The 17,908-nt window shown below is 34.9% G+C and overlaps 1 protein-coding gene across 2 annotated transcripts in view; it reads left to right on the forward strand.

The window, feature by feature from the left end:
• Window positions 1-13,603: 13,603 nt before the first annotated feature.
• LOC131065022 (E3 ubiquitin-protein ligase UPL6) overlaps window positions 13,604-17,908 on the forward strand; it is a 201,167-nt gene continuing 196,862 nt past the window's right edge. For both annotated transcript variants that reach the window (XM_057999388.2, XM_057999394.2), the window contains exon 1: window positions 13,604-14,075. In XM_057999388.2, coding sequence (XP_057855371.2) covers window positions 13,917-14,075 — 159 coding nt within the window. In that variant the 5' untranslated portion in view covers window positions 13,604-13,916. The remainder of the gene's footprint in view (window positions 14,076-17,908) is intronic.

Below are 17,908 nucleotides of genomic sequence, written 5' to 3' on the forward strand. Positions count from 1 at the left end.
AAGACAATTTACTGGCATCGACAAAGACAGACTCTACACCGGCACAGAGACCACCGATAGTAAAAGGAAGCATGCAGGCATAGAAGCCGACATGAATTTTGTTTGTAATATATTTTGTTAATTATTGTAAAATCATTGTAAGTCGACTTGACAAGTTGTAAAATGACTCATATATATAAGAAATCATTGTAGAACATTTTGAAATAGATGAAAGAAAATATATAGGCGAAATAAGGCAGACCTATTATGCAAATTATAGGTTAAGGGTTTATGTATGAAGCAGAGCTATAACCGGTACTAGATCTGCAATAGTAGATGTTATTTTGAAGCAGTACAAGACATTGGATTTATATAATCCATTTTGTAAGTCAGTGAGACTTCCCATTTTGTAATTGAGCAGTGAGCTCTAGGCACTTGGCCTTCCTGCATGTGCAGGGCCCTCTTGTAGCAGTAATATTCTCTTATTGGCCAGTAAGTGATTATTGTGGGTCACAAATCCCACCGAGGTTTTTCCCACACCAGGTTTCCTCATTATTCTACTGTGTTATGGTGTGTTTTTCTTGAATTTTTCTTTGTGCTGATTTGCAGCAGCTAGTTCTCCTTCCAAGATACCTTTTTGTCTCATGAGTTCATTTGAGTCATTTTGTGCATGCATCAGATTTGTCTTTAACATATCATTTTCATAAGTAAGTCTTGTGTTTTCATGTGCAGCTTCATTTAGTCTTCTAGTTAATGCATAAAGAGTGCTTATGATATGATTAAAGATAATGCAAAAATAGATGTGTGTGAATGGTTGAAAGATGAACTTATTGACGATCTTGGAAAGATAAAGAAAGACAAAAAGGGGATATTTAGATTTGGAAACCTACTTGTCTGTTTAATGCTACACATAACAAAATAAGTGCCCGGTATCAGTAACAAAAATCTTGGTTTTGATATACAGGTAGGCAAAGAATTGTCTAATTTACTAAATAATATGGGTGAAGATAGAGAAAAGAATATAAATGAGTACTTTCAGGCATGGATGAATACCAGAGTCAGATTATCACAAACAATTGTAAATAAGTATAAGGGTGAAATATACTTTGTTATTAAGAAGGATGAGATTTGGATGGAGGCAGTTATCCCAAGAACCATTTGGGTTACCGAAATGGATTATGAAACTGATGACCACATAATTGAAACATATGCAAAAGCCCTCCTGGAAGCACCCCATGAACCTAAAGAAGAGGTATTTGGCAGGGCTGAGACTATTGAAAATCAAATCCAATCAAAGAAAAGGGTAAAGAAGGTGGAAGCAACAATTAGAAGAGGATCTAGACAAACTAAAGCTATCAAAGAAGATGTACTTAAACAAACTGGCATTACTGAGGATGAGTTACAATCACTTCAGCCGGAAACTCACCTTTCACCGGTTGGAAATTCTTCAGAAAGTGATATACCAGCTGAATTTAAAAGAGTTGTGAGAAAAAGGAAACCTTCACCGATATCTATACCTTCTTCTAGAAGAACCAAACATAAACAACAGGCAGTAAGGCCCACGGCTAGGAAATCAACTCCGGAGAAGAAGTTAACAGCCAAGAAGAAGACTCAACAAACCATTGCTCCAATTGACAAACTTCTAAATGAAATAACAGAGGATGGAAAGCTAAAAAACATCAATAAATTGTATGATTCATTGTCAACTGACGACAAGGAAAAAGTTGAAAACAATGTAATCCTACACTTGGATATTTACAAGAAAGTTTTGATGCAAGTTGTGGATGAATTATCGGCAGAACTATTCAAAAGACTTGAAGCTAGAAGGCAACCTGTTGTAGAGCTTGATAAGAAAATAAAAATTGAAAAACTTCTTGTTGTATATGCAGTCAACTCACCAAATGAGATAGATAAACTAATCTAAGAGGCTAACTGACTAGTATTTTCAACTGCACACCGACATGTAGCACTAATGGTTGGTAGAGTGAATGAGGTAGTAGAGGAAACTGCGAATGCATGGGACATATTCCTTGTAGAGAAGGAAAAGCAGAAAGAATATAGAAACCCTAAACCCATCAAAGTATACCAAAAGGATAAGGATAAGGGAAAAGGCAAGGTTGGTGGACCACCTAGCATAAAAATAATAGATAATCTATCCCCACTGCCTCTTGATAATCCACCGGTAGTTACCATAGACAATCAACCGACTAGTGAGAGTACGCACATACCACAAGAGGACACCAATCCCAATTCTGAGGTGTTATATACAGTGAATATTGACACTCAAAAAGTCAATATTATGGTAGATAAGGATTCAATAGGAAAAACAGATATGGCTAATGAGCTGCCGGTAACAAATGGTACAGAAGGTAAACCGACAGGTGATAACACTAAGAAACAGGCAAAACAACAGGCTCCTTCACAAGCACAGGTTCATACAGAGACAGTGCCACCAACAATAGTTGAGCAATCCAAATCTTTGCTTAAAGAAATGCAAACACAAATTGACCTACTAGAGGTCAACACAAGCAAGGAAATTGCTCCCACCAGCGGAATACAGATTGTTGGTTCATCAAATGCAGAATTCAAATCAACAAATGTAACATAAGTTCTTTTGGATTCCATAAAGAAGATAACATAGTGTAGCTCACAAGCATACAAGGCAATTGATTACACAATTCCAATTTTGAAAATGATAGCATCTAAGTGTAATATAGATAACAAAGATTCTTTAGGTCAACTTGACACTTTGTCTAAGTATATTACTGACAACACTGTGACAGTTGAACAAATAAAACAGGAAGCATTCAAGGAGAGACTGGAGAAAGAAAAACACAAATTCTTTGAGGAGGAAATAAAGAAGTGTACAAGAAAATTTGACACTCTTTTACCGGAACTGTGTAGTACACTGAAGGAATTTAAAACTTTGTACAGGGATACGTGTAAAACTAACTTTTTGACAGTAGATATAGACAAGAAAATCAGCAAGGTACAAGAGGAAATAAATCAACTATCTGATAATTTCATTGATTCATCTGATTCATTATCAGTTTTTGAGAAGAAAATAATTGGTTTTGAGGAAGAACTACTGAAGCTGGAAAGAGAGAAGGAAATAATAAAAGGAAAGGCTAAAGATCTGCAATGGAGACTTAGTCCAAAATTGGATTACCTCGCCTCCTTAAGAAAAGAAATATCTGATGCTTTGATTCAAGGACAAAAAATACCGACAGAGCAAATGCAATACCTCACCGGTACAGTTCAGAGGACTGAGGCCGCAATAAAAGACAACAAAAAGTTCATTGAGAGCCTAAATCTAGTTTTGACAGATCTTTTTCAGATTGTAACCAATCGGTTACAAGGATGAAACAGGAAACCACACTCAATTGACACCTTGACAACCTTTGTCATTGATGCCAAAGGGGGAGTAGTGGAATGAGAAAAATAACTAGCAAATGACTCATCAACTCAGGGGGAGCACATATTCTTTTGGCACACAAATATTTGGTAAGACAATTCCGAAAGACTTTTGGATAACAATTTTTGGATTTTTCTCATGAGTGTTGCCATCAATGTCAAAGGGGGCAATTGTTGGAAAATGCACACTCCAATGAGATATCGTAGGTGATTGAAGGTTTTGTCATTTATGGCAACCTCACAATCCTATGACACCGGCAAGACAATTTACCGACACCAGCAAAGACAGACTCTACACCGGCACAGAGACCACCGGCAGTAAAAGGAAGCATACCGACACAGAAGCCGACAGGAATTTTGTTTGTAATATATTTTGTTAATTATTATAAAATCATTGTAAGTCGACTTGGCAAGTTGTAAAATGACTCATATATATAAGAGATCATTGTAGAACATTTTGAAATAGATGAAAGAAAATATATAGGCAAAACAAGGCAGACCTATTATGCGAATTATAGGTTAAGGGTTTATGTATGAACCAGAGCTATAAACCGGTATTGGCTCTGGCATAGTAGATGCTATTTTGAAGCAGTACAAGACATTGGATTTGTATAATCCATTTTGTAAGTCAGTGAGACTTCCCATTTTGTAATTGAGCAGTGAACTTTAGGCACTTGGCCTTCCTGCATGTGCAGGCCCCTCTTGTAGCAGTAATATTCTCTTATTGGCCAGTAAGTGAATATTGTGGGTCACAAATCCCACTGAGGTTTTTCCCACACCGGGTTTCCTTGTTAAACTATTGTGTTATGGTGTGTTTTTCATGTGGTTGATGTTATCTCTATTTATTGCATTGTTTCTTGTTTACAGGTATACAATATTGATATGCTTTACATGTTTTAAGTTAAGAAAATCATATAACTAGTTAGATACTGATTCAACCCCCCTCTCTGTATTTGTGGGAATCCTAACAATGCAGATGATTCAAAGAGACATCATCGTGTTCAGAAAAAGATGTTATGTGGCACCATCATATCGGCCACCATGGCTTGCAATAGATCAATATCCAGATCATTTGGAACGATTATTTCGCTAAGAGATTGCTGCAAGATATCCTTGTGTTTTGGTGAACGTTTGAGCAACTCAAGTATAGATACATGAGCGGGTGTTCTCCATAGTTGGTCGACCAAGTTATGTTGAGTCTTGGGGAGAGTTGTTGATGTTGATGTGTTCCCCTTCAAGACATGTTTATGTGCTTTTGTTGTCACATTTATCGACATGTGTTCTTGTTTGTATTTGATTTTTATGACATTCACTTGATTCTTATATGTCGATATGTGATTGATGGTGTTTTCATATATGTGATTAATACAACCTCCTTTGGTGTTATTTGACGTTGACGCTCCTCCCTTGTCATAAGTGGGAAGAGGATATTTGAAAGCTTCATGGTCACCATTGATTTTATGACCATCGACCATTAAGTCGCCCTTGTATATCATGTCTTGAACTATGTTCTTCAACCTCATGCAATCATTTGTGTTATGCCCCTTGTTTCGATGATACTCACAATAATGTGAGTCATTCCACCACGGTGGTTTGACTTGGGGTTCAAAGTTGCTTGTGGCTGGCAATGTGATGATCTTATTTGCCAATAGCTCTCGAAATGCCAATTCTAAGGTTTGTCCTAATGGCGTGTATATTCGTCGATACGAGAAAGTATTAGTGTCGCCTCTTTGATTTGTGTTGTTCCCTTGGTTGTTGTTGTTGTTGTTGTTGCCTTGGTGATTTTGTTGTTTGACGTTCAAGTTCCTTGGTTGGCATTTCATTGATAAGTGTTAGTGCCTTGATTAGCACTTCTTTGATCTTTATTGGATGGTGGTTTGCTTGATAAAGTCAACACTGGTTTTTTAGACTTTACATTGTTGGCATTGATTACCCCATCATTAACATTGTTTTTGTTCCTTGTCCAAAATATGGTTTTGTCTAAATTGTTGTTATTGTTTTGATTGTTAGAGGTGTTATTGTTTGACGAACTAACACCTTCTTTAAATAACTTCGAGGTTCCTTTCTTGATGGAAGCTTCCTCTACTTGGATACCATTTTCTATTAATTTTGCAAAAGATGGTATACATTGTAGTTTGAGATGATAAGTCATTTCACTATTCAGATTGTCTATGAAGATTTCCATCTTTTCCTTTTTAGGCACATCTCATGGATACCTTGCGACCATGTGTCTCCATTGTTATAGAAACACTGTGAGTGTTTCATTGTTCTTCTGTTTCGTATTACACACATCAAGCATGGTGATTGCATGTTGGATGTTATAGGATTATTGTGTTATGAATTTATTTACCAACTCATCAAATGATCTGATGGGAGGTGTGAGTTTTGACAACCACTCCATTGTTTTCCCTCCCAAACTTCTTGGGAATAATATCATTAAGTATGTTTCATTGTGAGAAAACTCCAAGGTCATAGTACAAAATTCCCGAACATGATCACGGGGATCACTCTTACCATCGTATTTGTCATACTTTAATATATCTGAATTTGGGGGAAAAGGTACCATGTTCAATCTCCTATCAAAAGGATAAGGACAAATGTCGTCTAATGAGTATCATACTGTGGTCCCTTTTTGCATGTCCTGCATTTGTCTTTGAAGTGTTTGGAGTTGTTGTGTAAGAACAACTAGGGGTGAATTTGTCCTTTGATGGGGAATTTCCCCTCATTCATTAAGATTTTCTCGATTGCGGGTATTGTCTTGTTTGTGAGTGTTATTTTGTTCATGGGTGTGATCTCGGTTGCGTATGTTTTCTTGATCATGTGCTTTTTCTTCTCTCAGTTGTTCTTGATAAGCATAGTTTCTCGCCCTTGTTCTTGAAAATCTTTCATCTGTATTCCTTAAGTTTTTTGTGTCAAAATCCTCAGGAATATTGACTCCTTTACTAGTTAGCATGAGTAGATATTTTTGCCTATCTGCTTCTATAAGTCTTTCTATGAGTTTTTGGAAAGCCACATTCTCTTAACATTCTTGGAGAAGCTCTTCAGTGATCTTTGTTTCTCCCATATTTGCATATTCATCAAAAGAATTGGACAATCTATGACTCATGCTTGATTCTAGTTGTGATTCCTTCTTTTTGTTTCTCTGAGACCAAGTGACAATGGGCATTAATTTATCTCTACAGTAGTGAATTCTTCTTCTTCTATTGGGCTTCTTGGTGGAGTTGATGGCTCAGGTCGAGCTTCATTGTAAGTGATAAGAAACTTTGGAAACAAGGCGGGATTAATCCTTCCTCCCTTATCAAGGCATTGGTTGAATGTTGCTTTCTGAATGTAAGTCCTACTTCTCAAAATTTCTTTGTCAAATTCGTTGGTTTTTCCTTGGATATACAACTGCATATGATGCAAGAATGCGTAATGTGATTTAAAGAGTTGATGGTTGATATAGAGAAATTTACTCCTCTTGATAACTAACTTAGAACTAGGTTGTCTCTTCTTCAAATTAGTCTTTTGACGAAGATTTCTTCTTCTAAAAATATGAGGAGTGGTCATACACAAATGATCAATGTTGATGTTGGATATGGATACTTTGTTTTAGAAAATCAAGTTTACTTGTCAAGTAGAAATTTAGTTTGATTTGCTTCTATGACAAAGTGTGCCAAATGATATGAGTCAAGTTTCATGATCTAGAAACTTAATTTGACAACTTGAGAACCTAACTAGGTATTGGTTTGATAGGATTCGTTGGATGGTGGAACCTTTGATGACTAATTTTGATACTCCTCATTTTTGTTGGATGAAAGCTGATCTTAAGATAGTTGAAGATTTGATATCTCTTTCTAAGGGTGCTTAGTTGGATTTGGAAATTTCTCACTTATGATGCTTCTTTGCAATTTCGTTGTTGGATTTGTTAGAGGACCTAAAAGGGTATCCAAAACTGTTGATGAAAATTTCATAAGGTGATTGGTTTGCTCTCTGTTTTTCGCCAATTTTGATCATGTGCTAGAACTGAAACTTGATGCACTAAAGGATGCCCCCAAAACACTAAAAAATGGTCTAGATGCACTATGCTACCTCTCAAATATGTTATTTTATACTGTTTGATAACACAATTGTTGAATTGGTTATGCGCTAGTATGTCCCTTTGAGGCACTAATTTTTGGTACAAATACGCTATAATATGTTTCAGATGCGCTAGGATAATGCTCCTATTCGCTACAGTGATGTTGGCAAGCGCTATCAGAGTTTTTACCAGTATGATACTAATCATGCGCTAATGTGAGTGACAAAAGCGCTAACTGTTGGTTGGAATGCACTATCAGATGGTTGAGATGCGCTAGGATGTTGCTCTTATGTGCTAACTGTTCTGATAACTTTGTTTTGATGATTTCGCTGAGACGTTGAGAAATGATTTTTTTGTGCTTTGATGGATGATTTTATGATAAAATGAATTGAAAACACATCAGATAAAAGTGATAACAGTTTGTCTATGCTAAACAAAGAGTGTATGTTCTTTTGAGGATGTTTTCAAATCCTCGATGTTTTCACTAGTTTGGATTACAAATAAGACATCTAAGATATACTCTTTATTCAAAGGTCATTAACAATATCATAGCCCACTAGTCTCGATACTCTGTCAGCTCAAACATCCTTGTCACCCCTTAGGGGGCACCCATTTTTTTGCCTTTTGCCAAAAATTAACCCAAAGTGAATTGCTTCACAATTGGGTAGTTATCTTGGGAGATATATGGTGAGTGATCTTGGGAGTGGATTCTTCTTCACCCTTGCACTATGATATTGCCAATGTTTGACAACTGACTCGGTTCAAATATTCTAATGCTAAGGTTCGTAGTAAGGATTTCGTTCGGTCTTCAGTGATAAACTCCCTTGGGAGGCTTCCCAACCTTTAGAATAAAGGCTTTACGTATCTTAAAGATACTGGGGGAAGACTAATCATTGAGCAAAATTGTCGGAGGGGATTTTCATCAGCCTCCACATTTTATTATAGTGGGTTGGAATACTTGGCGATAAAGCCATTTCCCACTTAGGTCGTTCCCCTCTCACCGGCCTTAATGACGCCCTAAGGGCAACTCGGGAGGGCATGCCTTCTAAAGTTTGTAAATGCTTAAAGTAAAAAAAAAATTTTAAAGAGTGGGTTTGACTTTTTGATCACCCAATTAAGGGGAGAGGATATGCCTACCACTTTCGAGACACAAAGTACATACTTTCTTTTTATCTCATATTGCAGTTGTTTTCTACAAGCTATTCAGAAGACATGTGGTTCTTTTTATCTCAATATAGCAATGTGTGAAGATAGCAAAATTTAAAGAAGTCCTGGTCAACCAAAGTAAATTCGTCAAATGAATAACAACGGTTTTGCAATCTTGAAAGATTTTTTGAAAAGAAGTGAAGGTTCTTTTTAAACTCCCAAATGGAAAATGAGGTTTGTTTTAATCAACACCAAAGGAAAATGATGTTCAATTTTAACTTTATGCAAAAATCTGAAAAGTTTGTTTTGTTCTTTTTATAGCCCAAAGGAATGTGATTCCTAACTTGCATAGAAGAAATATTTGAGTTTTTTTGTTCTTTTCAATTTTGCAAGAAAGAAAAATGAAGTCTATATTAGGCACCAAAAGGAAATGATGAAATTCTTTTTAAGCATCCAAAAGAAAGATGAGATTCATTTTAGATTTTTGCAATAAGAGAAAGTGAGTTCTTTTTACCAACTTATAAAAGAAAGTAAATAAACTAATTAACTACTCCTTTTCCTGCACTGAAAAATTGTTAGAACCTGCACACAGTTAGTAAAAAAATGCAATTTTGATGGTGGGCTTTACAAGCCTAAATTTTCTAAACCTGTTACAAATTCCCTCTCTACCAGAGCTATGCGCCAAACTTTCGCACAGATGCGCTAAAGTATGGTGCAAAAGCGCTAAAAGAGAGAACCTACACGCTATTCCGATGCCTGAATGCGCTATACTGATACTCCTATGCACAAAAAAAGTAGAGAAGAACATGCGCTAGAAAGAAAGTTAAATGTGCTAAGGGATGGTTTCTATGCGCTAAATAGTGCGATGAATGTGCTAAAGTTTGCCACAGATGCGCTACAGACAGTTCGAGATGCGCTAAAAGAGTGTTCCAGTGTGATTGCAATCTTTAACCTAGACAAAAAAAGATGTTATTTTTGGGGACGTGCCCCACGGTGGGCACCATAAATGTATGCAGGAAAACACGGTGATCAAAACGAATAAATCAAGATCAAAAGACCCACATACCAATGAGACTCTTGGTGCAAGTATATAAACTAATTGAACTAGTTTAACTTCCCAAGGGGTGTCCCATTGTTCTCTATCTCACGGGATCCCTAAAGCCAATGTTTTTCTCTCAGATCATTGAGCAAATGACTTAGGAATGACAACTCCAAGAATGAGTGCTATTGTGATCTACATGCATGAATGCATTCTAAGATCTACATGATGTGTTAAAACTATGATGATTAAGTTAAGATAGAGATAGTGATATGATATAAGATTAACAAATTATCCTAACATGGTATACTAGCCTAGCATGAATATTCTAGGATATGAAAAATGCTTCTAAATGCTATGATTATGTTTTAACAAAGAGAGGCTAAAATTCTTAGTAAATTAGGCTATAATGTAGATGAATAAAAACTTGGATATATGAAAAATGAAGAATGTGAGCTCTATTTATAGGGAAAATAGGGCAATGGATGGTTAAGGTTGAATAATCTTAACAAGGGCTAGGATTGAAAGTTAATCAATCCATGTTTACAATTTTCACCAATGAAATGGTGACAATTGTCAACAAGAGGTTGCTTGCGAGGAGATGCAATAGGCATTAAATGCCTAAGAAGACATGAAGGTTACCTTAAGAGGTAAGGTTGAGGTTAGGTTAGGGTTATCCAATGGATAAAGCCTTTACCCAAGGGGTAAACTCTTGTGCAAGGGTTAAATGGATAACTGTGGTCAAAGCCATAAGTGCTTGATGAGACCCTTGAGTCAAAATGATGGTTAAGGTAGAGGAAAGTCTTTAACCAAAGGTCAATGGTGAGTTAACCATAAATGGTTATATAAGAGCGTTTAATGGTTTGGAAGACTTTAGAGGTTAACCATTTGAAGACATAAAGCCTTTAATGGTTATTGAAGACTTTGGAAGTTTTTGAGAAGTGACTTCCTTTTACTTAGGAATGTGACAATGATTAGGAGATGAATTAGGCTAAATTGGAAGTGATTAGAAGAATCTAGAAGGGGTTTAGGAGGCAAGTGAGAGATGTAGGAAAATGCAAGTGGATGAGGGAAAATAATTTTAATTAAAATAAAATGTTTTATTTCAACCAAAATAGGTGCAACTTGCATAAATACAAGTGGGGGGATTTAATTAAATGTAAATTTAATTAAAAGGAAGAAAGGGGAATTAATTAAATAAAGTGATTTATTTAATTAAAGGCTAGAAAAGGTTTAGGTGAATTTAATTAGATAAATTGAGTAATTCATTTAATCAAATAGATGAAAATGAAGAAATTAATTAAATAAGATTTAATTAATAGGAGGAATGGGGTTTAAATAAATATTAAATATTTATTTAGGAAGGTGGTCAGATTTATATGTCTACAGATTCAAATAATCTTCTTTTGCTCAGATCCAAGTTGGTGTCTCTGTACAACATTTGTAGCTCACTACTTCTATCATATTGCTTCAATATTTCACTATCTGGCCCCTTCAACAAATTCAAATCAATTCAATTTAGGGAGGAAAGAGCCCTATCAAGGAGGATTGGAATTAGATCAAAATCTATATCTATCAAGGCTAGATCTATTATATTCCACTCCTCCTTAATGTAATGGTTAGTTAGGCTTCTTAGTGGTGTAGACACCTAAAATTGTCCTAGCTTAATTAAATAAATATTTTATTTATTTAATTATTTTATCCCAAGTCTTCTTTTAATTTAATAAATCATTTATTTATTTAATTAATTCACTTAGCCTCTTCTAGCCTTTTCTTATTTAAATAAATATTTTAATTTATTTAAATTATCTTTCCCTAAAATTAAATAAATATTTTATTTTTTTAATTGGTCCCACTTCTTCTATTAATTAAATAAAATTTTATTTATTTAATTAATTCATTAGCTTTTTTTCTCCATGACACATATCATTTACCTTTTAATTTTCCTCTACCTACCCTCTTCATATTTTATTATTTTCTTCTACCTACCCTATAATCCTAGCCGACCATTTATCTTCCCACCTCTTAATCCTATCTCTCCATTTTCTAAAGTGTCTTCTATATAAGAGGATACTCTCATTCTTTCACGACCCTAACATTTTGTATGCAATCAAGCGACTTTACAACCACAATCTGTTCTATATTGAGCTCTTGTGCACATATAAAATTTGAGAGCAAATATATAAAATAAGATCAATGGAGATACAAGACAATGGAGATCAAACCCTACTTGGCATGTGAATGGTATTATCGATTTGCATGTTCTCAGGTTTCTTCATTGGTGTATGGTGAATGCTTTATTGTAGGACTAGGATCGTTTGTGGTTGGATCTTTGTGGTTTTGCAATAGTTTATCATCATCATTTTTCACCTCACACAAGTAGTTTTATTATCTTAATTTAACCCTAACTTTATATTTCTCACCATTAGAAAATCTATTAGGAGAAACTTCAATAAAAAACTTAGTAGGGAAATTACATAATAAAGAGAATATTGGGAGGTTAGAGTGTGTTTTCTACATTACAAAATAGAAGCAAAGAGGTTGAGTTATGATATTGAAAAATAATCCAACATGTTATATATAATTTTAGTGGTAGTGAGGTTCCAAAAACATCGAATCACAAAAAAATTCAATAAAAAAGCTTTGGTTTCTTATGTGGTTCTTCTAGTAGAAATAAGTTCATCTCTTAGGATATCACATTAATATTAAATAGGTAAAGACATATAGATGTCCTAAGGTTGTTAGCAACGTAGTTTTGCGTAAGAGAAAATAGGCAATGAAACAAAACATCAAATTGATGAATAAAAGGAATATTGAATTGAATGCATGACCAAACAATAAATAAATAAATAAATAAATAAATAAATAATGATACTTATTATAGATAATTCTTGTAAGTCTATATGAATTTCACTACATATAATCGTCATCAATATGTCTTTCTAGGTCTAAATATCTCTTGGGAAGCAAAAATGTTCATTTACACTTTCAATTTAATTTCATGGTTAATTCCAAAACCAGGGTTTGACCTAAGACAAACTCCTATTCCCAATAATTTCCCCCTTCTTTCTATGTGTAGGAAATAGGTACAAAGTTGCGTTCGGGAGAATCGACATTATCTGTAGAGATGAATAGGTTCAACTTTCAATCGTGAGAAATTTTGAGGACTAGGAAGAATCAGGCCAAACTTTTGGGAATAGATCCAAAACATCTTCTTTTGCTCAGATTCAGGTTGGTGTCTCTGTACAACATCTATAGGTCACTGTTTCTATCAGATTACTTCAATAATTCACTATCTTGCCCTAATCTTCAACACATTCAAATCGATTCAATTTAGGGAGGAAAGAGCCCCATCAAGGAGGCTTGGAATTAGATCAAAATCTAGATCTATTAGATTTCTCTCCTCCTTAATGTAATGGTTAATTAGGCTTGTTAGTGGTTGTGTTATCTTAATTTAACTCTAACCCTAGATTTCTCACCATTAGAAAATATATTGGGAGAAACTTCAATTAAAAACTTAGTAGGAAAATTTATTATAGATAGTTTTTGTAAGTCTATATGAATTTCACTACATATAATCATCATCTATGTCTTTCTCATCAATATGTCTTTCTAGGTCTAAATATCTCTTGGGAAGCAAAAAAAAAGTTCATAGCTCAATTGATGACTAACATTATCTCAATATGAAATAGATAGATGCAAGAAATTTAAAAAGAATGAAAGGAAAAAATATTATCTTTTGTATAAATAGGACAATCAAATTAAAAGATTATTTCATTTTTGAATACAAAACTTTAATAATATTCATACCAAATACATCAACACTTTAAAGAAAAGAAAAGAAAGAAAAATAATATTATAAAAATAACGAATAAAAAATTAACAATATACAAAATTAAAGGAAGTAATTCAACTATCCCTTCTTCTATTTTTGATCTCCTGGACGTTAAAAACCTCCTTATATTCTATTTCGAATTAATGGTAGTTGCGGATACCTACACAAAAGTGGTGGCGAGTGGCGACCCGGGAGGACATAGATCGCGGGGAGGCGTTGAATTGCTTGGGAAAAAGCTATAAAGCTGTCCCTGGAGCTTACTACAAAGCTCACTTCCTCTGTATCACCTCTAAAACACACACACGACGTATAAGAGAGCAACTGTAATTGCCTGGAAATTGGAAGAGAAAGGAAAAAGAGGGAAGTAGGGCATCCACAATACTGGGCAGGGGATCGAAGCAAATTACAATTGAGAAAGAAAGGTAAAGAGAAAGAGAGAGAAAATGTTTTTCTCGGGGGACTCGTCGAGGCAGAAGAAGGTGGACTTGGGAGGGCGGAGTAGCAGGGAGCGCGATAGGCAGAAGTATTTGGACGAGACTAGGATTGCTCGCGAGCAGCGCCAAAGATTCCGCCATCACACGCTTACTGCCATCAAAATTCAGGTTCTTTTTTCTTTTCTAACCTAACATGGTTTGTCTTCTAACAAATCGGCAACTCAATTAAACACCACACTCACCTATGCTTTGCACAACCCTATATCGCACAAGGGCACACTCCCAATAGCTGCCTTACTTTATTCAAGTATAAAAGAGACAATTCTCTTGGTCTGGGAAAATTTTAATACCTGATCCGTCAATTAGCCGTTTGTCTCAATTTTTTTCTAAAATGAATTGTTAACTCAATTCTTGCCCCGACTCTGGATTGTGCTAGGATTACCGTATGTTATTTAACCCACATACTTGCCACATGTTCACTGGAGACTGGGATTTGAATTGGGTACGTTCCCATTACCATTACATCAGAATTCTTGAACTTTTCTAAAAAGTAATGTTTTCTCTGAGAAATTACTAATTTTTATGCAAAATATAAAAGCTTAGGGGAATTGGAAATCCATTTTAGATTCTGACAAGAATTTGTTAATGAAAAACAAAAAATGCCACGAAAATGCGCGGCTTGTCGGCATTTCAGGCAGCAGGCATTCGGACAGTTTACCATAATCTCAGAAGTAGATATTTAAAAAGAAAAATTTAGAAATTAGTGTAACCAACTTCGAAATTCTTTAAGTAGAAATTATATGGAAACTTATTACGATCCATCCTGACATGACTGTTTAACATAAATATGCAAGGAACGGTTATGATCTCATAAAAACTTTTCTTTCTATTTGTTGAAAGTACGAAGCGAGCTGTTAAGCTTTTGGGGCTGCATGAATAACCCCACTAAATTCAGCCAAGAAGCATCATGTCCCTGTCAAGTTTTGGGTGCAAGGGATAAAAATTACTTTTCCCGACAGAAAATTTAACATTCAGGGGAGGGGGAATTAGTCAATGGACATGGCAATCATTGAACCTGAACCTTACAAGATTGGTACTCTAGGAGGAAAAAGGTAGATCGTCTCAGAATACAAAAGGTAATCACCACAGAAGAAAAACTATTGGCACTAAAAAACTATCAGAAATATATGAGATCCATGTTTTTATGTCTTTGCTAGTCTGAGTTTAATAATAATTGTGAGATTGTAATGTGATGATATTCAAAAAATACATAAATTTATTAAGCTTGAGATTTTCTGTGGGAAGCTAAGGAAAATCATATCGATCTCTTTTTGTTTTATCTTGAAGATCTCTTTGCCAATTTTAATTATATAAATCACAAAATTTTCTCCCTTTGGGTATATTATCCTTTAGTTATGATTGAGGGAACACATTAAAACTATTGTAACTGGATAAAATCAAAGATCATTGCTTGTGGCAAATTTGTATCTAATCGTTTCTCTGTTAGTGCATATAAAGCATATATATAATTTAGAGACGTTACATATTTTATTATGGCTAATATATATTTATCATTTCTAAATTTTTTTAGTCCATATATATAATAATCTATTGAATGTGTAATCTTTAATTTAATTATGAATTTTAGTCCATATATATGTATATAATCTATTGAATTTATAATCTTTAATTTAATTATGAATTTTAGTCAATATATATTAATTAATTATATATTAAAGATTAGGCTATTTAATTAAATCAAATATATATTGGGATGGTTTATATCGAGCATGAACAATACAAAGTTTGATTAGATTTAAGATTAGGTCATTTAAACTTGAAATCCTCTCTTAAATCCCTTGCTGATGTTTTGCAAGTATAGTAATAGTTTTCATGACTATACAGAAAATGTAAAGGTTTTTACAACTATGCAGAAAACTTTGTATTGTTCATGCTGAAGGTTCTTTTAAATTGCAGGCCCCCACCAACATTAATAGAGAACTCCTGTTAAATGTTCAGGGGGCATAAATGGCTGTCTCTGTGTCGGCATCCTTCTCGGCCTCTTCCAGTGCCTGATGCTCTGCACTTGTCCTTTGTAGAACTCTCCTGTCGCCTCCAGTCAAATGCAGACCTGGCAGGATGTAATCCTCTGGCTTCTTTAGCCACAGAGAAACAGCATAAGGGTTCCCATTTTTGTCTTTCCCAATAAAAAAGCAAAAAAATATTTAAATATTGAAAAAAATAAAGAAGTCAGGTTTGCTGCGGGTTCTTGGAAATTCCTCCAGTTTCAAAGTGGGTTCATCTGGGACAAAATAGCAGAGACATTTATGCCCCCTGGCTGAATTTGCAGCAGGATTGATCTGGAACTCAAATCCAGTAGGAACTGGATTCAGATCTGGGGGCAAAAACACAGCGAACCGGTAACATAGCTTTCATAAAAAAATATTCTATAATAAATAAACAACCTTGTGTCTTCCTTAAAGAATTAATAGAAATTCATGATATGGAAAATCAATCAATATCTTACAGCCATGTGCAACATAGCATTTATGTTTGATTTGGTGAGGTTGATAACTCATTCTAGAATCTTGTTCAATTGCACAGAAATTTTGTTGGATGTATCGTTGATGTGGTATCATCATTTACAACTCCCCCAGTTAATTTGACTGTGCTCAAGGTGCTTACTATTCTTATTTCTCATATGGATCAATTTTGAACTGTCAACTGTAGATGTTTCTACCTACTCACATCTGTTGCTGTCTGTGCAACTTCTCATTCATCTCTAGTATGCACTCTGCTAGTCTTCAACTTCCAGTCTTATCTTCTCTAACAAATTCAATACAACCCATAGGCTATTAGATTATGTGCATCACTATTCATTTCCACTACATCCTTTTAGTTTTGGCTAAGCCATTTCAAGATTGGTTTGATCTTTTAAAGATTATGCAACTGTTCTTCATGCAAGAAGGGTAATCTTTTGTTTGTCTTCCTATATGATCACACATCTCTCCAACAAGTCTTGTACTTGCTTGGCTAGTATCTCAAATGCACATAAATCCATTATTATAATCACTTCTTAGTATCTTACCAGAGTCTCTTTTTGTGCTCTAGAATCCTCTTGCATCTAATACACCTAACATGAAGTGCTACTCTCTCCCACTTCTTCTATGGGCAAAACCTAGATTTCTTACAAAATCTTTGGAAAATTTCATAATTGCCCTTTCTCCCATCGTGTACTGCACTTCTATCACATTGCCGAGGTCTTCTCAACAACACATGGCACATCCATGCTTATCATGCCACATGCTACACCATGGTAATCTCCAATGTGAAAAATTTCCCTGCTTTGATAAATCACCACTATATGATTATATTTTTGCAATCATGTAACCTTTTATAGTTTTGGGCATGGGATATATTTAAACCTAACTTTTGTAGCCTCTCTATAGAAACCAAATTATTACTACTGCTACCCATTAATTATCAATTTCCAGCACTCACCTTGAGCTTTGTGCTTGGTTTCAAAATACTCTTCCTCAGCCCCATATGGCACATTGTCTTTTTTCTCGGGCTCAACAATACTCTTCACAACATCAAATTCTTATCTTCCTTGGCTCAACTAAGACATCTTGTTTTTGGGTGGTTCGTAATCTGTTTGAGCGACATGAACTCTTACCACTAGGAGTCACCTCTTTGATTTTCTGTGAGGAGTACAATTCTACTCTTTTCATCTTCTTGTTTTTTGAAATCTTCGCATCTGCCTGCAATTTTCCTTTCACCTCTCTCCACTTTTTCTCTTATACTTAGACATCTTCTTGAGAATTTGTGTGCGACTCTGCTGCTCTCAAAGCCATCCAATATGCTTATTGCATGGAATGCAACTTAACTATACACTATTCATCTTGAATGAACCTAAGGCTTCCACATACCAATCAAGTGTCTCTTCATCTTCTTAGATGTCTAGTTGTGTTTATCAACTTTTGAAGCCTTTGATATATAGT

Source organism: Cryptomeria japonica, chromosome 1, assembly GCF_030272615.1.
Source record: "Cryptomeria japonica chromosome 1, Sugi_1.0, whole genome shotgun sequence".
In the NCBI taxonomy this organism is placed as follows: domain Eukaryota; kingdom Viridiplantae; phylum Streptophyta; class Pinopsida; order Cupressales; family Cupressaceae; genus Cryptomeria; species Cryptomeria japonica.